The 23,265-nt window shown below is 48.0% G+C and overlaps 7 protein-coding genes across 7 annotated transcripts; 6 read left to right on the top strand and 1 right to left on the bottom strand.

Moving 5' to 3' along the window:
- Window positions 1–157: 157 nt before the first annotated feature.
- ARB_02124 (uncharacterized protein) lies at window positions 158–1,762 on the bottom strand (the record flags this gene model as incomplete). The annotated part of the gene is made up of 3 exons (XM_003011525.1): window positions 158–1,061; window positions 1,132–1,328; window positions 1,385–1,762. The coding sequence occupies 3 exons, from the start codon at window positions 1,760–1,762 to the stop codon at window positions 158–160; spliced, it is 1,479 nt and encodes a 492-aa protein (XP_003011571.1).
- A 606-nt stretch (window positions 1,763–2,368) lies between these two features.
- Window positions 2,369–4,924, top strand: ARB_02123 (conserved glutamic acid-rich protein; the record flags this gene model as incomplete). The annotated part of the gene is made up of 2 exons (XM_003011524.1): window positions 2,369–3,385; window positions 3,443–4,924. 2 exons carry the CDS (start codon window positions 2,369–2,371, stop codon window positions 4,922–4,924), a joined length of 2,499 nt encoding a protein of 832 aa, XP_003011570.1.
- Window positions 4,925–5,042: 118 nt separating this feature from the next.
- ARB_02122 (uncharacterized protein) lies at window positions 5,043–5,441 on the top strand (the record flags this gene model as incomplete). The annotated part of the gene is made up of 2 exons (XM_003011523.1): window positions 5,043–5,123; window positions 5,154–5,441. 2 exons carry the CDS (start codon window positions 5,043–5,045, stop codon window positions 5,439–5,441), a joined length of 369 nt encoding a protein of 122 aa, XP_003011569.1.
- A 2,229-nt stretch (window positions 5,442–7,670) lies between these two features.
- ARB_02121 (uncharacterized protein) lies at window positions 7,671–8,487 on the top strand (the record flags this gene model as incomplete). The annotated part of the gene is made up of 2 exons (XM_003011522.1): window positions 7,671–7,918; window positions 7,989–8,487. 2 exons carry the CDS (start codon window positions 7,671–7,673, stop codon window positions 8,485–8,487), a joined length of 747 nt encoding a protein of 248 aa, XP_003011568.1.
- A 785-nt stretch (window positions 8,488–9,272) lies between these two features.
- Window positions 9,273–10,440, top strand: ARB_02120 (uncharacterized protein; the record flags this gene model as incomplete). The annotated part of the gene is made up of 2 exons (XM_003011521.1): window positions 9,273–9,618; window positions 9,680–10,440. 2 exons carry the CDS (start codon window positions 9,273–9,275, stop codon window positions 10,438–10,440), a joined length of 1,107 nt encoding a protein of 368 aa, XP_003011567.1.
- An 88-nt stretch (window positions 10,441–10,528) lies between these two features.
- ARB_02119 (uncharacterized protein) lies at window positions 10,529–12,388 on the top strand (the record flags this gene model as incomplete). The annotated part of the gene is made up of 1 exon (XM_003011520.1): window positions 10,529–12,388. One exon carries the CDS (start codon window positions 10,529–10,531, stop codon window positions 12,386–12,388), a length of 1,860 nt encoding a protein of 619 aa, XP_003011566.1.
- Window positions 12,389–13,399: 1,011 nt separating this feature from the next.
- ARB_02118 (uncharacterized protein) lies at window positions 13,400–16,213 on the top strand (the record flags this gene model as incomplete). Its single annotated transcript, XM_003011519.1, has 2 exons — window positions 13,400–16,036; window positions 16,112–16,213. The coding sequence occupies 2 exons, from the start codon at window positions 13,400–13,402 to the stop codon at window positions 16,211–16,213; spliced, it is 2,739 nt and encodes a 912-aa protein (XP_003011565.1).
- Between the last annotated feature and the right edge of the window lie 7,052 nt (window positions 16,214–23,265).

Here is a 23,265-nt window from a genome sequence, read left to right as displayed (position 1 = left end):
AGGATGATAATGTAAAAGACATAAATAATTGTGCATATCAGATAACATCACTCCAAGCTACTCAAGCAAATGTACGTAACAAGCTCGATAGTAGAATGGAAGGTGCGTGGGAATGGGGGCATTTTATAGTAAACCAGAACACTCAACCAAATCTCATTCACTCAATGGTATAGCCGTCGGCAACGCACTTGACATCCTGAGTGAAACCCACTGATTCGCCCTCCATATCTAATAACGATACAGAAAGAACGTCTACATCTGCAAATGGCGTTGACTTGGTAAACCGGACATTCATAGGGAAGAACTCGTTCTCGTCACTCTCGGGATCAGACGATTCGAACTCAAAACTGCCAGAAGAATTAGATGTATCGACGTATCCAATGTTCCAGTCCAGGGTGTCGCCTGTTACTTCGTAATTGGAGTCAAAGCTGGTGATAGTTGGCTCTACTGTCTGGAACGGAATGGTGATGGCGACATCTCGCAAGCTATCCGAGCCAGTGAGCTCGTACTCCACTGTAACAGTAGTCGAATCAGAACCCTTATTAACCCACACGGTGAAAGTGATGGGTAGTAGGTCCGTCTCTCCGCTGCTTGCAATACGCCACCGAAGTACACCGATTGCGTTGTTCGCCGGGAACCTCTTAGACGTGTCTTTTAGCTGAATAACCTTTTGGTTTGAGAAGAGTGCTTTATCAACATTTGGGTGAGTGCGGTACTGGGCGCCGTGCGTTGCATTTGCAGTCAAGTCAAGTTTGGCCTTGGTGAAAGAAGTATCAGAAATGCGCAATTGAAGGTCACCCTTGACCTCAAATGATTTCAAGGCGCCATCTCGAGATAGTTTGGCGGACATGGTCTCGGCAACGGTTATGTGGATTGGATCACGCTCTGCGGATAACGATGCTCTTGCGGACGGAGCTTCTGCCGCAGCAGCAGCGGGGCTCGGTGCAACGAGGGGTGCGTCCTCAGCTTCAGGTCCAAGTTCACCTCGTACTTTCTCGTAGATATCAGTGGTCTTAGACTTCTTTCCGAGTTGCATTCCTTTGCCTCTAGTGACAAGGGGCCTATTGACAGGTAACATTAGTGTTAATTGTATGTATCATTCTGCATTACAAGGCGGAAGGGAGATCGTACTTGGAGAATGTCTTCTTTTTCTCGGCTTCGTATGAGTCCATTGCATCCGGGACGCTCGATCGGACAGGCGGGGTGTATGTAGGGTAGGATGGAGTTCGCGGAGTCATAGCTCTCCCGCTTCGGGCAGCTTCCTTGCGCTGCATCTCGAGTTGTTTCGCCTTGCGTTTTCGTTCCTCAGTTGCCTCCAATTCTTTGTTCTATGCTACTTATTAGCAACAAGTTCTTATCTTGAATGAAATAATATCTGCCTTACCCTGTCAATTATTTCCTGGACTCGTTCCTCATGACTCTCCATCTCGAGGAAAGTTTTAATCTGTGACAAAGACAGGTTCTCTCGGTATCCTAGAGTAACAATCTCGTCAAACGCACTCAGAAGCTCAAACGCGCTGCGGACGATCTCCCTCTCATCCAAGCTCTTGCAAATGCTAGACACGACCTGGGCAAATATATGTAGACTGTCGATATCCTGAAGGATGTTGGACTGGCGATTGGTGATGAGGACGATGTACAGCTCGTCGAGAGGCTGATAAACAAATCGGACATTATCCTGCTCAACGATCGTGTGCTGTGTGCCCGAATCTGCCAGCTTAGGGAACGAGGCCAGCAATGCCTCTATTCTCGTACGCGGCATCTCTCGAAACTGCCGTGAGAGGACGGCCTTGCCTCCCCTCGTACATATCGAAGCCGCTAGGACAACCTAGGATGCTGTGTCAGTACTTGCGTAGTGGGTATGAGGGGACGACGGATATAGGAGCCGAATCGCCTACCATTGCGTCTACCAGTCACACCCAGGAGTAATTTCTATTAGAGGCCAAGCTATTCCTTGGGCAAAGTCGCCGTTAACTTCACGAGGTTACTCCTTGTGGATGCCGTCGTTCTGGTTGTGGTTGTTGTCTTCGGCTTCGTCTGTCTTGATGCGATGCTCAAACTTGTCCTTTAGAGAGGATGATGTGGCCCGTGCACGGCGTCGCTTATTGTGGCAAAAGGGGAAATTATATTCTTCAGCTTTTTTTTTTCGTAACATCAAACAACAGGCTGACGACGACTTGATATCCCCGACAGAGACGACAGTCGCGATATATTCATCGTTACTTGTTCTTTACAGTTAATTTTTTGATGGTAAAAATATACGATATTTCTGGATACTGTGTTTCAAGCCTCTGCGATGGTGTAAAGTACTGTGGTTTAAGCTGTTTCATGAGATAGAGACAACACGATTGACTCGCACATTCTCGCGATGGAGGCGATTATACTCGACGAAAATATGGAACTGGCTCCTGATACTGCCAGATACTTTGATCCCCACGATGATATCGAGATAGACCTGGATGAGGTGGGCGCTCCGAACCACGACAACGACGTGATTGTTGACGATGCGTCCATGGCTGGGTCAGATCAGGCAGAGATCATGGGAGGGACACACGAACCCGTGAAGGACGCAGACATGGTGGACGATAGCCACGGAGCTCAACACGTCGAAGATAGTCACAAACAAGCCGAAGAGGATTATCAGTTTGTCGACGATGCACTAGATATCGACAATCAGTCCTACGAGATGGAGGATGATTATGAGGAGGATATAGATGCCCCGATCCCAGGCACGGGCGTGATGGAACCTGATTTGCCCGGTAACGGTGTCCCTTCGGCTGAAATGGCAGAAGACGGTTATAATGGGCTGGAGGATGAGCCCACAGGGCCGGTTGAACCAAGTGTTCACCCCGAAGTGACTGAACAGAATGTGTCCTCAGTGCCCAAGGAAGGGAGTGAAAATTCCGGTATACTTCCAGCAGAGGAGCAGGAACAGGTCCACGAGGTAAACCTTGGTGCCGGTGAACCGGACCAGGTTAACATTACTTCCGATGAGCAGCCCCAAAATGCGGAACATCTCGAGGCTGAAGAGCCAGTCTCTGGGGTAAAGTCTCCAGTTAAAGAAATAACTCCGGGGACTCTGGATGAGGGCAACAACCGCGTAACAGAGGAGGCCCCTGTTCCAAGAAAGAGTGAAACTGGCACCCAAGAAAGCGAGGCTTCTATATTACACAACGTTCAAGTCTTGTATCAAGATAGCGAAATCTCCCTATTCCCTCCCAAAGAAGATGACCTATCAGAAACATATTTCCTCGAGGATGAAGCTTTGGCAGATGAGCCTATTGGAGATTTGCTTAACGCCTGTCGGGTAGTCTTGGGAGACCATATGGGAACGGAAGAAGAGCTCTACATGGAGATAGAGTGCCTTGGGCTCCATCTAACAGAGGTACGGAATACTGCCAAGAATAATATGTATTTGGTAAAATACTAATACTCTTTTTAGGCTGTCCATCCCCCCATATCATTGTCACAGATAGTTCAAGTATACCTTGACCTTTGCCGGAATGATGGAGATACTAACCCTGGCCCTCTTTACATAACTCTTGCTACGCAACCGTCCTTTACGCAGAACTTCAATACTCTTTCGGAAGCAGCTCAGTCTGGCAAAGGGCTCTCATATGTTGGTAAATGGGACGAGTACGAGGATCAAATAATCTTTGAAGAGCATGAGAACACAGAAAGTCAGAACGCAGAAGAACCAGAAACCACAGAGAATGGCGAAAAAGACGAAGAAGCTGAAGCCTCAGCACATGAACCATCAACTCCCCAGAGCCGCCCAGAAGTCAACCATGAGGAGGACAACAAAGAGGGGACTTATGTCAATGAAGGTATTGAAATTAATGCAAATGAAACAGAATATCAGGAAGCCCAACCGGTCCCTGCTGAAGCTACTGGAGAAGCCGAGGTCTCTGATGCCGAAGCCAATCAGACAGAGGAAGAAGATGTTATCCATGAATCCTTTCCTCCCGATGATGGCGCCCAACAGGAGGTGACAAGGCAGAACTTACCTGTTGAACAAGTCGAAGAACCAAGCTTTGAAAACGAGCAAGAAAACGCTCAATCCCCAATTCCCAACAATGAAGGTGGAGAACCTTCAGTACCTCATATTTCTCAAGATACTAACACTGAGCCCGCCCATGAAAGTGTCACAGATGCCCACGAGGATTTCATTGAGATCGACCTAGAAGCATTTGATGAAGAATCACATAAAGATGATGACCATGTGGATGGTGGCTCTAGCCATCGTTCCCATGAACAGGCTGCCGAACCTAGCACTCCAGAACCAAGTTATAACCCACTCGAGGTTGATGAAGATATTTTCAAAAGTCCCACTGCTGCTGAAGTGGAGTTACCTAATGAATCTTGCGAAGATCACAAAACTGATCGGTTAGACGAGGTTGCCTATCCAACTGAAACATATGATGAGAACCAGATAGAAACTATTCTACCTGAAGGCCGGAACGACGATGAAGACACAACTTCTGCGATTCCTGTAGAAGAAGGCCAAGCCCAGGACTTTAACGCAATAGAAGTTGTAGACTCTTCAACTGGAGAGACTCTATCGAAGCCCAACGCCGAGTCTAAGGAGCCAGAGGTGAACGTTGAAGGTGTCACATTTCCTGGCTCGGCAGAGTTGGAAGCTGACTGGCACCACGACGCTCCCGAGAACCGAGATCTGGTTGACCCTGAAGAGGAACCCTACCAGACAGAGTTGCTGGATGGAGAATACCTGGAAGCCCACAATGAGGCAGAAAATACAGAAATGGCAGCGTCAAAGCCAGAGCCTGAATCCAACGGAACAGCTCAAAACGGCACAGATTTGCAGGAGCAGAGTCCAAAGGCTGGCAAGAGGCCTCGTGTGGATGATGAGCCTACCAGCATGCCAAACACAGTACCAGTGATAAAGAAACCTCGCTCCGAATGAGGCGGTCACCCTATTTTGCCTGGTCTAGCTATTATTTTTACCTCTCGTCTTATCAACCCCTGCGGTCAACGATGTAGACTTCCTTAACTAACCTTGTACGGTCACACATCCGCCTAGCATGGCGGTACTAACGCATACAGGGCCAGCAAACCTCAACTACCATCGAGTCAATTTTATCTGGATGGCAACAACGCTTAAGGTACGTAATTTTCCCAGATACTAACTATAGCCTCCCCTGTTTTACACGCAGGGCATTCTCAAGTGTCGTACTGGGCAACTGGGATGTCCCAAATGGCTGGATGCTACCTTTACAGACCGACCATCACCTGCCTACATTGCCATCGTCATCTTAATGCTGGATGTTGGCCCAAGGAAGAGTATCCGGAACAAAGAGCTCGATACCGCCTGGTACCTTTTGTTGGGGATAGTTCTCGCTCATGCTGGCATGGCCCTTGGTATATATCCATCTGCCTCCTGGCTTACTGACCTGGTAACCGTTGATTTCATCTACACCTAGCCCCAATGGTCCTTTTCCCCTTGCGGCTTCTTTTTTGCCTTCTTTCTTTCTCAGCCCTATGCCTTGTCTTTTTATATCCTCGCACTGACCTTACTTGTGGCTTGAAAATGGCGTTCTGCACGGATGGGAAAGGGGGTTTATCATACCTTAAATCTTTGGAAGCTTTCTCTTCTTTTCTTCTTCCTTTTCTCTGCCGGCCATCTGGAACTAGATCTTCCTGTCCTCCTCATGCTCGTCGCTTTCCCCGTCCCCCTCTTGCGTTCTTCCTGCTGGTCTCTGTATGATAGCTGTCTGGTTTACTATTTAATTATATTCATCATTTTTTATTCCACTTCCCACCTGCCATTGCCCTGCGGATTTATCAGGCCCCCCACCCCTTGCCGTATATCTCACAATCTTAATCATATAGATATATTAATTATGTACGGAGTACTTACTACTACCCGCCCCCAACCATCCTGGTGCGTGTCTCATCTCCGATCTCTTTACCCCTGAAACATCCCCCGATGTGCCCATGATATTGAGCCTCCAGCGACCTTTACTTCCGCACAACTCCCGGCACCTGTGCTCAGCAGGGCTCTCCTCGCCTCCTACCAGGCCCTCCTCCCCTGCTCCCTGCCACCTCGAGCTGCCGCCGTCTTCCTTTCTTTCGCCGTGCCTGACGATCACAGGCCTTTGGGGGGAGGAACGCGCAAAGTAGACCTGCTTAGCTAAGCAGCTCACCTGCTTCCCATGAAACAACCAAAAAGAAACCAACGAGACCAAAAAGCTGGCCTGAAGTTCAACCTCAACCGCAAGCCTTCGCCTCTCTTCGCACCTGGAAAGGAACCCGGAGTTCGCTCGAGCAGGCCGAACAGTCAAGACCGTCGCCGCGTCTCCTCGCCTGGCGCCGTCCTTCTTCGCTCTCTGCCCGTCATCCGCTGCCTTTCTATGGCCATCCTCCACCTCGGTCTCCACGGACCACGACTTACGATCTCGCTGCACTACGATCGGATCTGACCTGCTAGAGAGCTGCCCGAACCGTCTCTGCGACGTGTCTGCTCGTCTGTTCGCTTGCTCTGCTTTGGCTTGACTAGTTAGCTTGCCTGCTTTCCTTTCCTACCTTGCGTCGCTCGTTTACCTTTTTTTTTTTTATTGCCGCCACGCTGGTCCTGTCCCCGTCGACTCGCCACGGGATAAACGCAAAAGCCTCCCCTGTACCTGCGCCCGAAAGTTGCTGGCCCGATTTTCGACCTGGAGGAGGGATAATATTAATATTGACGGGGTGATTGCGCTACTTTGACGGTGCGGTTGAACGACCACCTGGCTATTGCGCAGTACCGTGACGAGGAGACGGGATTACTGTTGAATAGAAGATAATATACCGGCAACATGGTTTCGGACAAGTATGGCGAGCACTTACAGACTGATGGAGAGGCTGTGGAGTGGGGAGAAGCGTTGTGCTAATGGTTGGCATTAGGTATATCGGGCTATGTCTCGCCATCGTGTCGACAATGGCCATTGGTGAGCCGCAGCCAAATACATCCTCTTTGCAATGTTGATCTAGTTCTAACTGTATTCTTTGGATAGGCACAAGTTTTGTTATTACTAAAAAGGTCGGTGTTAATAAAACGACCTCCTGTCATTTGTTCCCAGTGCTTACTATAGCATTCAGGGTTTAATACAAGCATCGGAACGACATGGCTTCGAAGGAGATGGATTCTCATACTTGAAGAGTCCCCTGTGGTGGGGAGGAATAGTTACATGTTCGTCCTCCTGTTTATGCCTCTATTTATACGCCAGAGTCTGTACTGAATTTAGCCCTTGCAGTGGTTCTCGGAGAGGTTGCGAATTTCGCAGCATATGCCTTCGCTCCCGCGATCTTAGTGACTCCTCTCGGCGCTCTTAGTGTTCTAATAGGGTCAGTTATCTCGACATTACCTCTATGTGTATACTTATCCCACCGGCTAACATTCGAGCTAGGGCTGTTCTGGGAGCATACTTCCTAAATGAGCGGCTTGGGGTCCTAGGAAAGCTTGGGTGTGCCCTTTCACTCCTCGGCTCAGTTATCATTGTCCTTCATGCGCCTCCGGACCAAGAAATCGGAACTATAGATGAGATTTTGCATTATGCGCTTCAGCCAGGTATCTTGAACTACTGACTAGTGCCGCCAGGTTTGCGCAATGCTGACTCTGGCCAATTGTAGGATTCCTTCTCTACTGTACTTTTGTCGCGATTTTCTCTACCGTGATGATATATCGAGTTTCACCGAAATATGGGAAGAAAAACCCTCTAGTCTACATCTCCATCTGCTCCACTGTTGGTTCGGTCTCGGTCATGTCGGTCAAAGCATTCGGAATTGCCGTGAAACTCACCCTGGACGGACATAACCAGTTTACACACCCGTCGACCTACGTTTTTGCTATCGTGGTTGTCTGCTGTATATTGACGCAGATGAACTACTTTAACAAAGCTTTGAGCCAGTTCTCTACTTCCATGTTTGTTCTTCTCATATCTACAGTGTCCCATGCGATTCAAGCTGTCAATACTGACTTGTGAATGTGGTAGTGTAAATCCCCTGTACTATGTCAGCTTTACCACAGCCACTCTATGCGCATCCTTTGTTCTTTTTCGCGGATTTAATACTACAGACAAAGTCGCCACGATATCTCTCCTCTGCGGCTTCCTCGTCATCTTCTCCGGCGTTTACCTGCTCAACCTCTCCCGGACTGATCCTGATGGCCGTGCTACGGGCCGACCAGACGATGAGGATGCGGTCCCAACTGATGGAATCGCAGGTATACAGACCCGTCGATCACTACAAGCACGAAGAAGTATTGATCCGCACCGCCGTAGCTCTTCGAGCATCGCGTACTTCAACGGCCCTAGTGATAGGGAAGGGCTTATGCGGTCCTACGACCTCGAGAGCGGTGCAGCCTTTGGTCTAGAGGATCTCACCGAAGAGCCCGACGATGCCAGTGACAACCACAGCCCACGTCAGACAAATGGCACTACAGAGCATCACCCGGACGACCCTATTCCCAATGCGAACGGTACAAAGCCGTGAGAAAGGGGCTCCCTTTGCTCGCCTTCCATTTTGTTGCCCTTTTCCTTTCTTTCTCTCTTCCCTGGGCTCTTGATATATCTCCTTATATTTACATACCTCCCAGCACTGGATCGATGCATTACAAATGACAACTTCTGGCGCCATCCTCTTCCCACGATGAATGGGTATTATAAGAAGAAAACACTAAAAAAAAAAAAAGAAAAAGAAAAAGAAAAAGAACAAACATGAAACCGACCACGAAAACAATCAGCAAGACGGGAGATAGTAATGATCCTTTCCCTTGTCTTTTTATTCCCTTCCTGTTTTCCTTCCATCTCCTCTTCTTTATATTTTTGGCCTTTTGGATACTCCTGATTTTGATTTTTATCCACGGATAAGTAAAGACTTTACGCCTGTCCATGTATTATTGGGAATCGGTACTATTGGGAGGTGTTCATATACACGAAGGCCTTTCTCCGGGTTTTCATCTTCTTTTCCTCCTTTTCGGGGCCCCTCTGGCCAGATCTATTTCTTCCTTCTTTCTTGCATGTAGACCTGGAGTTTCGGAGTAGGATGTGTATGCTCAAGGGGAATCGATCTATCCTGCCTGTCTTGTCTGTTACTGTACGCCTTTTGCTCTGTCTATCTCCCTTCCTCGTCGACTGTCATGATCTTATATCAAACTCTTGATTATTATTTCTATCGTCTTAAGTGCTGAGGCTTCACCCCTATTTCTTCCGAGTCTTATCTACATCTGATAAGTGGACGATAACTAGGGTCAGGTGACTGGATGCGCCGGCGATTCGATGAGCTTTCTTCAACGTCGCCAGCTTTTCGACCCATCGAGGGCCCGCTTCTTCTTCTTCTTCTTCTTCTCTTCTCGCTCAGGATGGAGGCTGTTTCTCTGGCGGTGCCTTCACGATTGTCTCGAGCGCACGCCAGACCCGACAGACAAGATGCCTGGCCTGGCGAGAAAGCTGCTCATCATTGCGGCCGTGGACGGCTTGATCCTCCAGCCGTACCATAACAACACCCGCTCGTCCGCCAATCTAGTACAGGTCGACTACAAGACGCACCACATCCACTCGCCGGCGAGGGTCTCAAACTACCAGTACAAGAATGACGCCTGCCTGGAGTCGCATGGCTTGATTGGTTAGTTTGTCTTTGTCTCCTCGGGAGTTGCTTGCACGAGTTAACCAGTTGACTGCTATAGGGTTACTTTCCGTGGCATCGTACTCGTTCCTAATATCAATTACCCAGCGCCAGCAGGTGGCGCATATTCTGGGGAAACCGATCTTTGTGATAACTGGGGTTTCTATTATCCCTTTATCGGGTCAGGCTGAAGCTTCTAAAGCAATAAGGCAGGCACAGCGAGCGTTGGAGAATAGCCCGGACGCCTACGAGCTATCAGATAGCGAGTCGGATAATTCCGAAGACTTCCTGGCTGATGAACACAATAACTTCGATGCTATATCCCCGGAAGGTGACCTATACCCCCCAGTTGACGAGCCTAGCAACGAAATCAGTATTGCGGAAGATGTTATAAAAAAGCGAGGGCGGTATGGCAGATTTACAGCGGAGTGGTTTGCAAGAAAAGGATGGGGTAGTATTGGATTGCCAGACTCCAGGAGGCGGTCTCTTATTTCATCTAGCGATGGCTCTGCCCACGCTGAATCCATGGAGCTAAAGAACCTAGGAGCTGATGCTCTTGATGGGCCGGAACCCAAGGAGACCAGCGAGAACACCGCCGTGACTGACGCCAGAACCCATGACTTGTTGCCGAAGCTGTTAAAGTACACTAAAATGATGTTCGGATCCCGGAGCTTCTACTTTTCGTATGACTATGATATTACTAGACGGTTTGGTCCGGTAGATCCAGCTTCAACACATGTTCCTCTATGTCACCAGGCCAACCCATTGGTAATACATTTCTCCCTGTTCTCTTCTCCTCTGCTGCAATTTTGTGCAGGCTAACAAGCCTGAATTTCAACAGTACTTTTGGAATAGACACTTGATAAAACCTTTCATGGATAGTGGGAGGCACACATTTACCCTCCCAATAATGCAGGGTTTTATTGGACAGCATGAATTTACTGCCGAAAGCGTTATGCGATCCAGCCCCGAAGGTGATAGTCAAGCTAAGTATCCTGAAGAAAGTGATGAGAATACCAAAAAGGCGAGTGAGGATGCTTCGGTTGATAGTAATCGAAACTTTCTTCTTACCCTAATATCTCGCCGCTCCGTACTACGTTCAGGGGTTCGTTATCTTCGCCGCGGTGTTGATGATGATGGCAATACTGCAAACTCAGTAGAGACGGAACAAATACTGTCAAGTCCTTCATGGAATCCAGCAGAGAAGGTGTACTCCCTCCTTCAGCTACGAGGATCCATACCTCTCTACTTTTCTCAGTCTCCTTATTATTTCAAACCAGTCCCAATCATGCATCACTCAGCTCAGACTAATCTAGTGTCTTTTACAAAGCACTTCCATGATGTCCAGAGAAGGTATGGTAAAGTCCATGCTGTCTGTCTGGTAGATAAACATGGCGTGGAAGTGAACATTGCAGAGACATACGGGCGTTACCTAGAAAGTTTTAACAAGGCTGAGACGTCTGAAGATAAGAAAGTCCCATATCAATGGTTTGACTTCCATGCGGAATGCCGAGGAATGAAGTTTGAAAATGTCAGCCGCTTGGTGGACAGGATGTCGGAGACTCTGGAAGATTTTGGTGATACCGTCATCCAGAACAACGCTGTTGTTCGCAGCCAGTCTGGTGTCATAAGAACCAACTGCATGGACTGCTTGGACCGTACCGGTGTCTCGCAGTGTGCCTTTGGGCAGTGGGCCTTGGAGAAGCAACTCAAGGAGGAAGGCCATTATATTGATCTTCAAGGAAGTGCTGCCACCCAGTGGTTTAACATCCTCTGGGCAGATAACGGAGACGCTATCTCAAAGCAATACTCGTCTACTGCCGCACTGAAGGGAGACTATACCAGAACTCGGAAACGTGATTACCGCGGTGCTCTGAATGACCTGGGTCTGACTCTGACGCGGTACTATACCAACATTTTCACAGATTACTTTTCCCAGGCCTGTATCGACTATCTCCTTGGGAACGTGACCACTCGGGTCTTTGACGAATTTGAAACGAATCTCCAAAGCGCAGACCCTGGGATATCCATGGAGAAAGCCCGCCAGAGTGCAATCGAAACCAGCTGCCAGATCGTCATCAGCGACGAGAACGAGGAGTTTATCGGTGGTTGGACGATGCTAAGCCCTCGCCAGCCAAATACCCTGAGAACTCTACCGTTTGAACAGACCGTTCTCCTGCTTACCAATGTAGCCGTATACTCATGCCGGTTTGACTGCAACACGGAAAAGGTCACATCATTTGAGCGTATCGACCTAACATCGATCACTGGCATCAAGTACGGAACGTACATCAGCTCTACATTGACCGACGCCCAAAGGGACGAGAAGAGGAACATGGGCCTAGCAATTGCCTACCGTCCCAGCACCAGCAACTCTCTACGAGTCAACACAACCTCTCTGCACAGCCTTTTTGCTGAGAAGCCAGATCCCGCCCCGGAAAACCAGGATATAATTGACTGGGACCTATCTACTCTCTTCAAGGGCTCAGACCGATCCTCAACCCACTTCCTCGCGTTCAAACTGCCGAACACCTCTTCAGCGGTAGCCAGGGCCCCCAAGACTCCCGAGGTCAGCGAGGCTGATGCAGTGCGCGCCATCTGCGAGGAGATCGAACGCATGGTGAACCGGGCCACCCAATCTCCATCCATCCACGCCGAGAGACCGTCCATCGTCGAGCAGACTCAGATCATCTCATTGGAGAATGCTCGGAGACAGACTGGATACTTTGAGCACTTGTTTTTTGATATAAAGAAGCTCGTCTGGGCCTGATATATACTGATTCGCGTTGCCTCCGAATTTCTTCACTTGCGTCCCTTCTGCTCACTTAATTGCACACCCCGCTCGTCAGCCTCACCCCGCTCATATATACATAATCAGTTTAATGCATCTATAATATTTAGCCTCGAGCGTCAGAATATACCAGATATTCCACCCTGCCGTCCCTGTGTCTATCAAAATATCAGATATCAAAATAACAATAACAATAATAATAACACTCGGCCTTTCCTTCCTTGGGAGGCGGGGACTTTTCTGCCGCTTCCCCCCGCCTTTCCCCTTTCGTCGTCTTTTTTTTTTTTTCTGCCCGAAAAAAATTATTAAAAAATAAAATAAAAATAAAAATAAACGTCAAAGTAAATGTAAATACACAGAAAACCCATAGGAACAAGAATGAGATGAGAAGAAGAGCGGAAATACACCAAGAAGCTTGCTTGAAAACACTGCCCCAGCCCAAGTAAACTCCCTGCGAGGGCTAACTAGGGATCCCAGGTGAGGTCTTGGCGCGTTGTGTGGTTCTTCTGGCCGCAAGAACGCTTTTTATTGCTCGTATACCTTTGTACCTGAAACTAACTGTCTTCTTTGACAGACCTGTTGGTTCCCGCTGCCCGCTGTCTTCGAGTGATTGAGACGAGGAAGATATATTCTCGCCTGGTGCTGGTCTCTCTTTTCCTTCTCGCAGGCGTTCTCGACGTTGCCTCTCACCCATCTGTCGGCGGGGGGTTGGTCTCTTTCTTTGCATATCACTACTTACTTACTCTCTCGGGCCCGACCTCTCTACTAGTTGCCTTTCTTACATCTCGAAGGCTCCCATATTCTGCGCTGAGACCCAACATAACTAATTCACGATGGCGTGGCAAGCGGAGGAGAGCACACTGGCGCAGCTGGCGGGGTATCTCAACGACACGTTGAATGCGCGAGATCAAGCAGTGCGCAAAAATGCAGAGCAGGTGAGACATCCAGCTTTATATTTGGGTTTGATTATACGCATATTTGAAATGAGAAATGGCAATTCTAATGGCGCTGGCAATACAGATGCTCACGCAAGCTACATCTTCTCCTGACTTTGTCAATTACCTATCATTCCTACTGCGAACTCCCCAACCTCCTGCTGCCGTTGGTTTTGATATCAAGGGATACAATGTCGTTCGAGTAGCTGCTGCTATGAACCTAAAGACAAAGATAAAGGTGGCCTACCAGTCGATACCTCCAGAAGCTTTGGCGTACCTACAAACAGCAAGCTTGGTAGCTCTGGGTGATGAATCTACCCATGTTGCGAACTCCGCAGGTACAATCATGGCAGAAATGATCAAACAGGGTGGGATATTAGGATGGCCAACCTTGCTTGAGGAGTTGGTGTCATTAGTAGGGAATGCCTCCGCTTCAGTTCCAAGCCGTACTCAAGAGGCTGCAATGACCGCCTTGCAAAGAATATGTGAGGACAACCATCGACTTCTACAAAAGGAGATCCAGGGACAGCAACCAATCCATGCCATTCTGCCTAAAATAATGGAGTTCACCGCAAGCTCTGTACCAAAAGTCAGGACCATGGCCTTGTCGACAGTTCATATGTTCATCGCTCACAAATCTCCCGCCCTCATGCAATCCCTGGATACTTTCCTTCAGTGCCTTTTTAAGGTAGCCGAAGATCCTAACACTGATGTTAGGAGAGCCGTTTGCCAGGCCTTTAACCAATTAGCAGAAGTCGCCCCTGAAAAATTGATCCCCTATATTGACGGCCTGGTCAACTATGTATTGATGCAGGAACATAGCCAGGAAGACCCAGAACTGGTGTTGGATGCTTCAGAATTCTGGATAGTTGCCGGAGAAGAGAAACAGTTGAGGTCGGCGTTGACTCCATACCTACCAAAGATTATTCCCGTCTTGCTGCAAAATATGGTTTATGACGAAGAAGAGGCCGCTCTGATTGCAGGAAAGGCAGATGACGCTGATGAACAGGACAGACCCGAAGATCTAAAACCTCAATTTGCAAAAACAAAGTCTGACCGATTGGCTAGTGCAAAAGAAAGCGAGGATACCTCCAACGGTGAAAAGAAACCAGCACCTGAATCTGAAGATTCTGATGATGATGATCTAAGTGATGGAGAGATCGAGGATGATCCCGAGGAAGAGTGGACAATAAGAAAAAGCTCTGCCACAGCTCTGGATATTTTCGCAACTGTATACCATCAGCCTGTGTTTGAAATTGTTCTCCCCTATCTTCGAGAGCACTTGAAGAACCCTAGCTGGGCCCATCGCGAAGCCTCAGTACTGGCGCTCGGTGCCATTGCTGATGGTTGTATGCTAACAGTTCAACCTCACCTACCGGAACTCATTCCCTACCTAGTATCACTCCTAACGGATCCAGAGCCAATCGTTAGAATGATCACCTGTTGGTGTCTGGGTAGATACTCCGGGTGGGCCGCACACCTTGAGCCCGCTGAGAAAGCCCGTTTCTTTGAGCCGATGATGGAAGGAATGCTCCACCGTATGTTGGATAACAACAAAAAGGTCCAAGAAGCTGCTGCATCTGGTTTCAGAAGTTTGGAAGAGAAGTCTGGGCCGCATATCATTCCATACTGCGAACCAATTCTGCGCCAGTTCGTGCTTTGTTTCGACAAGTACAAGGACCGAAACCTGGACGTTCTCTATGACTGTGTACAGACTCTTGCCGAGTGTACAATGTCTGAACTAGCAAAACCTGCACTTGTATCTATCCTTATGCCTTGCCTCATTGGAAGGTGGAACAAAGCCGCAGATGAATCTCGAGAGATATTCCCGCTCTTGGAGTGCCTTGGGTACATAGCTAGCGCTTATGGGCATGCCTTTACACCTTTTGCACCACCAATATTCAGCAGATGCACCAAGTTGATATATAACACCATTATGGAGTGCAATGCCTTGGCTAATGGCCAGACAACTGAGGAGCCCAACAAAGATTACTTCATTACTTGCCTGGATCTCATCTCTGCTATTATACAAGCTATTGACCGCCAAAAGAGTGAGGAACTTGTGGCAAGCACGCAGCCATCCTTCTTCCAACTTCTTGCCTACTGTCTTCAAGACCCATACTACGACGTAGGTATGTCGGCGTATGCGGTCCTCGGTGACTGTGCAATGGTTCTCTTTGAACAGCTACAGCCATTCTTACCCACCATAATGCCGACACTTCTAAAACAGCTTGATCTGGATCAATTGGCGGACGAGGACTCATCAACCGGGTTAAGTGTGGTGAACAATGCCTGCTGGGCGTGTGGGGAGATATCCATAAATGCAAAATCTGACATGGCCCCCTACGCAGAGAACCTTTATACCTTACTATACGCCATTATGATCAACGAAGAGATTCGCGATTCCGTCACCGAGAATGCTGCTATTGCTTTGGGACGCCTTGGCATAGGATGTGCTGAGCAATTAGCTCCACGTTTGGCACAGTATGCATACACTTTCTTGATGATCATGTCCAACGTGGAATTTTCGCGAGAGAAGGTGGGCGCCTTTGCGGGATTTAATCAAGTCCTTAAGCAAAACCCGCAAGCACTGGAATCCTGCCTGCCGGATTATTTCAGTGCTGTTGCGTCAATGACAGATAAACCCTTCCACGCCCCCGAATTTGATGATTTAGACCAGTCTACCAGACAGGTACGTATATGTCCCTTTGCTTTGGGAACGCTTGACGTCCCACCCGGAACGATAGAACTAACACGTATCTTATAGGTTCTTCAGGGCTACAAAGAGTTGATCCCTGACTTTGCAGCTTTCATGGGGACCCTGGATCCAAACGTGGCCTGGAGACTTCAGACAGCCTACCAAATATAATTCAGGCTATACAGCCATCCGCTCTATCTCACTATTAACTATCTCTTGCATATCCTTACGGCCAATCATGTTATAGGTTATATATCTGTTTCCCCCTTACATCCCCAAAACTATTCCACCCCTCCCTTATCCTCTATCGGCCCTTTTCCCCTTTATCCATCAAACCGCCTCATGATTCCCCTAGTTCTCCTCCCATTGATATCCCTTTATCCTTAAAAATGTAGTATCTGAGCCGTTGGCACATAAACCCTTCCTTTCATTTGCTGGGGCGTCAAAAGAAGATGACGGGAAAACCAAGGATAGTAATTGTATGCCCTTTCCTTCAAGTCAAAAGAAGTAAATAAAATGAATGAATGAATACATAAAATAACACAAAATATTCGATTGATCCTGGTGGGGGTTGGAGATACGGAATCTATTTGTTAGTGTTCTTGGTAGAATATACACCTCCCGTTGACAAGAAAACGGTGGAACTGGTCTTCCATTATCCATTAGTTACAGGTGAGAGGCATTAGTACCTTGTGTGCTCCCATTTTTGCAAAACAAACATTTATCTGGTGGCCTAAATTCTATCACCAAAAATTTGTTGGGTTCCTGTGATTCATCCCCAGCTCGATCCCGCGTACGGAGTACTGAGAGTACGTATACGCTGAACATCTTAATCTATCTTAGAAGAATCCTAGCTCGAGTTCTCACTATCTGCCAGTTCTTGAGTTTATTGTGACGTTTTAATGCTTCTCGAACCCCCTGTTCTCGACACAGTTATCACCCGTGATCGGCCGTTACAAACCCTTTTAACTACTGACTAGCTAACTAAGGCGGCCTGATCTCCGTGTGCCCGAAATGCAGTGATTATGCCGTTTTTACAAGAAATCTCCGATATGTTTTCCCAAGTACATATGCATGCCCCATAATATCCCTCCCGTCCAACGTGCCATTTGAAAAGGTCACATCTGTTGAGATTCAGTGTCTAAGTATCATTGCCATCAAGGAACCAACACTTCACCAAAAAGGAATGGCTCCGGGGCATGGAATGTTCGTTGGGCACGAACAGCATTCAGCTCGGTCTTCTAAGAGTATTCGGGGTATATTTCTTTCCTTGTATTGGCTTCAAAAGCATAGATTTCGCATGATGCATCTGAACGTAGCATTCAGGGTAACGTGATACTAGAAAATTGAGTGTCGAGGCTATTAGGTATAGGGGTAGAAACCCGAGACAAGTAACCCTGGTCTTTTGAGCCCTGCAGACGGCCGCGAGTCACGGCAGAAAAGGCGTCCTGCATTCCACAAATGCATCAAATTAGATGATGACGACGTACGTATGGAGGTGCAACTCGCAGATATCTTAGAAGTGTGCGGACGAATACATGACCGACCTCCGCTGGTGTGAAAAGCTTGTAAACGACGCATGCGGCCAGGGGCTGATTCTGTCTGTTTGACACACACATCTCACTTCTTTTCAATCTTGCTGGGTAGGGAGCGTTCGTGGGGTTGACGGAGGGGAGTGCTCAGCCCTGGGTAATTCGGCAGGCAGCTTACCAATTTCCTCTTCGAGAATTGAACCGCCAAGTAACTAATGACTGTAACCATACTACTACCGTGGATGCTCTGCCATCCCGGGGAGAAGACGCGTTGGCTCATTAAAACGCCTTGGAAGAGACATCTATTCCAGAATAAAAGAGGCCGGCCGAGGGTGTCAGCAAGCCACGCCACCACTCCGCCACCTGGGTTGTTGTCTTGACTGGCCTTACTAGTTGGTTACCTGAGAATAATAATGAAAGAAGGCAAGCAGACGCAGCTGAATGGCGGTGATATCAAATCGATCCAATCCTGACTGGGAGCCTTGGCGTTTGAAACGGGGACGGAGACGGAAACGAGTAAGAAAAAGGAAAGACGGGAGAGGTTCGGATCGAAGTATGCCATCCACTCGCGCATAGATTCGCATACATATGTAAGAATGGAGTTAGCAACGATGGTTCATGCCCTCTTTCGGGAGGCCAGCTTGGCCCACCTATGAAAGGGACAAACAGTTTAGCGTGAACGCAGTTGCAGTCATGACGGTTTGAAACCTTCATGCTTCATGGGTCCTCGCAAGCAGCCGCTTGAAAGTCACTTAAGAAATCAGGTTCTCGTCTGGTCCTAGGAAGGCTTGAAACATTCTTCCCATTTTAGTTGAACAAGTACTCCGTATCACGAACATGTTCAGCTCAATACAAGCAAAAAGATGTCTAGTGAGCGGCAGTTGTGGGAGGGAGAGGCGAAGGCGGATACAGGAGATGTTCAAAATTCGTCCGAATACTTTATTGGATTGCAACATAACTTTAGTTATGCTTGTTTGTGCTTCGCCACCGCCCTTTAGGACACGCCCTAGTTATGGGATAGGACCATGGATTCAGATTCGTGCGTAACAAAAGGTCGCTACAGTTATCAACACAGAATCCAGAGTTCGACGGTGCGTCAATCGCGTGGTTTTGCATCCTGTGTACTCCGTACGGAGTATATAAATAATATATGCTAACAACCCGCAAGGGACGGGCCACACTGCGAATTTACCTCATCTGGCTGGCAAGGGAGCCCACTTGGGTCGAGAATTAAGCTGAGCTAACTAGCCAGAACAGGCGATTGGGGGAGTGTTACCCGTTACCTGCCAGCGAGAAGTTGAGAACTGCGAATGGAGCTCTTCATATGTATGGAGCGGGAAGCATGTGGTACCGAGGGCCATAACGTTATGTTATGTACGTTTTATACTCCGTATATAGAAGACACATTCTGACTCACACATTAGATTTCCTGCAAAATGCCATCAGTCAGCATAGTCATGGCGGAGGAGTTGGATTTCTTCAGAGTGGAGGCCGCAGTTCTCCAACTCGGCCGACTCACTACACGCTTAAAATCGACATATACTTGGTTCGACCCCACGCGCAGTACCGTTGTAGCTATCCATATAAACAGGCCACCCAGTTGATATAAATATGTTATCTGCTAAGATCGAGACTGCATCGGATGCCTGGTATTCCGTGCTGGATAGAGAGGGGGGGAAAGGAGGCAGGAATTGTGGTTCAGGGGCTGCTTATATAAGCTTGTTTCCTCTAAAAATAGACGGTTGCTTGGTCAGCATATTCGTGATTGGCTAGGCGGTTCCTCGAGGTCAGCGCGGCAATATTTCCGCGCGCTAAACCGCTTTAGTAGCATTTTGGGTGGGGCTTCGGTAAAACCGGCAAGGATCCGCTCGTCCCCCACCCAGTGTTCCGGAACGCGCCAAGCGGCCGATCGCGTGGTCTGCGCTGGCCCCTTTGGGAAAATTTAACCGATACACACGCCTGCCATGGCGGCATATAGTTTATACCACGACGGGCTAAGTATGTATCCTATATCTTAGTGCTTGGATGGGCAGCGCCTGGAAGAAGAAACGTTCGAGCAGCATCCGCTCACCCGCGGCGTTATTTTGTTATTTTAGTTTTGTGGTTGCGAGGAGACAAGCTGGGGCACATCATGGCGTTCGCGGATATGAAGAGCGCTGCCTTGTCGGCTCGGCTTCTTCTTTGGCCCGGTGCAAATCTCCCCGAGGTCTGTCAGCCAGTTTCATCGTGCCTCTCCTGCATTAGTGGCTGGCGCCCCGATAAGTATTGAGTCGACGATTGCTTTTTTGGATATTATTTTGATGCCCACCAGTCAATTTGGATTGCCGATCGCCTGAAATCGATGAATTGGGTAGTTTCTTTTACCACGCTAAAGCCAGGTGAATTAGCAGGCATTGGATGGGATTGCATGCGAAGCTGGATAGGCTATATGCATGAAGCGCGGTTATACTCTGTCAAGTTGGCGTCATAAGACAGCTTGCTATCCGCAATATCTAGTTGAAGTTGATCCCAACTTGTCCGACTAACTAGGGGATTGGATGGGATGTCCTGTCCAACGTGGCGATTCCAGTGCATGGGGATGTTCTCCGTACGGGGTAGGTTGAGCGGGCAAAGTATCTGGTGAGGTAGGACAGGTTTCCCCTGGCTGATACGGTGCGCATCAATTGTGCAGCTTCGCTTGCTTATCAAGATACCTAGCTAACTGCTGCTTCGTACGGCTGCCATGCGAGGTGGAGACGGGAGGCTCTTCTACCGTGGAGATGCTCTGACGTCCTAGTTCTATTCTTAGCAGCGTGAACTGGTGCCATGAGGTTGTACCACATCTGGAGATTATGAGTGGACATTTGTGTAAGTATATGCATGACAGGAAAGATACACGAAACACCCGGAGAACGCGGAGATCATACAAACATACGGAGTAACGCTGGCCACAATCCAAGAGGCTGTTTGCTTCAGGAGAAATTAAGACTGTAATATTTACCTTCCCTTTCTAGTCTCACTCTCTTAGCACGCCAACCAATTTTGGTGTCAGGCTGAGCCTTGAGCGAGAGAAGACTTAACGGGGGTTTATGTTGTCTGTGGCAGCAGGTCTCCCCGCCTGTAAGTAGCTAAAGGTAAGAAAAAAAGGAACGTCAGTATGGTGGTGGTCAGCCAAGCATGTACTCTTTCAACTTTGTATCGGTGGAAACTCACCCACCTTCAAGTCAAAAAGGGTGGCTCAGGATGCGGGTGAAGGTTCTTCTGTGGAGGGAGGCTGATGTTAAAAATAAACCAGTGACGCACATGGCATTGGATGGTTGCATCTCAAGAAGCGAGGTTGGAATGTAACTAAAACAATGTTTCTGGAAAAGAAGGGCAGACTCATAAGTCCTGCCAATATAGGGATCATCTTTCGCAAGAATGGCCAAAAAAAGAGGTTGCTGCCTGCTTGAGTATGGAGTAAGGAGGAGGGTAAGGGAGAAATGCATGGAATCTCCGAGCTTTGAAGAAGTAATATAATAATAATAATGTGGTTATTTCGAGTTGTTTTAGCTTCCAACCTTATGTGAAAGCCTTTTATGGTCCACACCTTCGCGAGCCTAGCTACTTCGAGCTTTTAGCAACCCATAACATATCCTGGCCTGAAGAAAGGCGGAACAGGGCTTTCCTTTTCCCTTCGCTCGCTACCCCTTTTCCCTCGTCGTCGTGAAAAATCAGTAAACCGTACTATCCAGATATGAAAGAAGAGATCAGCCTTGCTTTTACCTTTTGTGCAGTACCACCCGTAGCCCGCGTCGTTCATTGCCTGATTCTATCGCGTTGAGAAATTTGGCATGCCAGCAGCCTGCTGCCATAACTGCAATAATGGTTGCAGTGTGGAGATAAAAATAGTATGGGGATAGCCCCAGACTGTCATAAATAGCACAGTTTCTCATCAACAGTATAAACCAACTCTCCAATTGTCCGCACGAGCGGGAGGGCCACACCATGAGTCCACAGCGCCATGGTATTGGGAGATTTCAGGACCGTCGGGAGGGTCTGGGCTGGCTGATAGGTGGCTTGCCCTGTGCAACGTAAAGTATCAGCTTGTTGAAGTACATTCATCCCCACCGCCCTTAATTCCGCTTCCCTATCATTGGCATTTTCTGCTTTGATCCCCACAGAGACTTTCTTGGACGTTTTCTTTTTCTTTTTCTTTTTCTTTTTTTTTTTTGCTACTTGGCTCACCTGCATGGTCTGTGTTGATGAAAGAGTTGAAAGAAGGAAAGTTTACGTTGGGAAGAACTTCTGTATGTAACACTGTTTTTGTCCAGACGGCAAGGCGAATAACTGTTTGATTCCCCTCAGCCGACCCAGTCGGCTATCAAACCTTCACATGCGCCCTGTACGTGGAGATTTTTTGCCAACCTATCATTATTCCTGCAGCTGGCTTTTGGTCAGCAGTCATCCTTGTTCGATTTCTCGCTAGTACGTTGAAGGGTTGACACACTCGGCACAGAAGGAAGCAAAACATTATGGCCCGCTGATAGGTTTATCAGAGGGAGGTATGAAACCTAACCTATCTCTCATACTCTTTATATCAATGAAATTGTGAAGATGGAAATCCACGTGTGCATCACATAGAAATCGGCACACGCGATTATGATATACTTACATCGAAACGTGGTATCCCACCTTATTGAAAACGAACAAATGGGAGAGACGATGCTAGAATTTAAGTTAATAACGTGGCTGGGGTTTTCGGGCTGATAGATGAATCGTCACTGGCTGAAATTCAGCTGATGCAGGTCGTGCAAATAAAGAAGCGGGTAGACAGTTGAAATACGAAAGCCTTCCTCAAGGGGAATTTCCCACGAAGGAGGAAAGAAAAGGGGAAAGCCTTCTAAGAAAAGCTTCTTCTTCGTATATGAAGATCAATCTTGGGGATTGTGCGCTCCACAATCAAATTATGGGAAGAATTATATGCTTTAAAAAGTGTTGAGGTGGGAAAGAGTCTGAAAATGATTGAAGGAGGAACATTTCACACTTTGCACATGGTTGAAGGTGGTTGCAGCGCAACACGGAACGACGTGGTTCCTGCCGGGTTACCGGCATTGGCCCTTACGCAATCAAGCTGAAGTTGTGCGGCCATCCCTTATTATTTTGTCGTAAGCAAAAGCCCAATCTGTCAGTTTTCACCGCCGGTCTGAGCAAGCAAGTTTTGTTTGGCCGGTATCGCTCAGAATCGATTGGTCAAGAGCGGCTGATATTGACCTTGGCATACGTCCGAGAAACCCTTGCTGGAGTTTGGCCTTTATTTTAAGTGTATTTTTGCAATGAAATCTTGACGCTCGGTGTGAATCATTCCGGCCACACAGTGGAATCGGGCAGTCTTGCCCCTTGCTCATATTTGCGCTTTTTGCCCAGAAGATTGAACACCGTAGCATAAGTAGACGTGAGTGTTGTAAGTTTGTCGAAATGCTGATACAAGGCCCGTGTATTGAAAGAAATGGTCCAATCAGTGTCCTTGATCTCAATCTTAAACTTTCCCTATCAGGCAAGTTTGCAGTTTAGAAATCAATCACAGCTCGTATAGCAATTTCCAGATCAGGAAAACTACGGCCGCTAACAAAGCAACATGCCGAATCTTAAATTTACTTTTCCCAGAGTGTCGATGCAAGGGGACTTCATGGAAAAGAAAAAGTAAGGCATCACACAGTTCTTGGGAGTCTC

Source organism: Trichophyton benhamiae (assembly GCF_000151125.1).
Source record: "Trichophyton benhamiae CBS 112371 chromosome Unknown Abenha-G-c-31b08.f1, whole genome shotgun sequence".
In the NCBI taxonomy this organism is placed as follows: Eukaryota; Fungi; Ascomycota; class Eurotiomycetes; order Onygenales; family Arthrodermataceae; genus Trichophyton; species Trichophyton benhamiae.
This window is presented reverse-complemented; position numbering and strand designations above follow the sequence as displayed.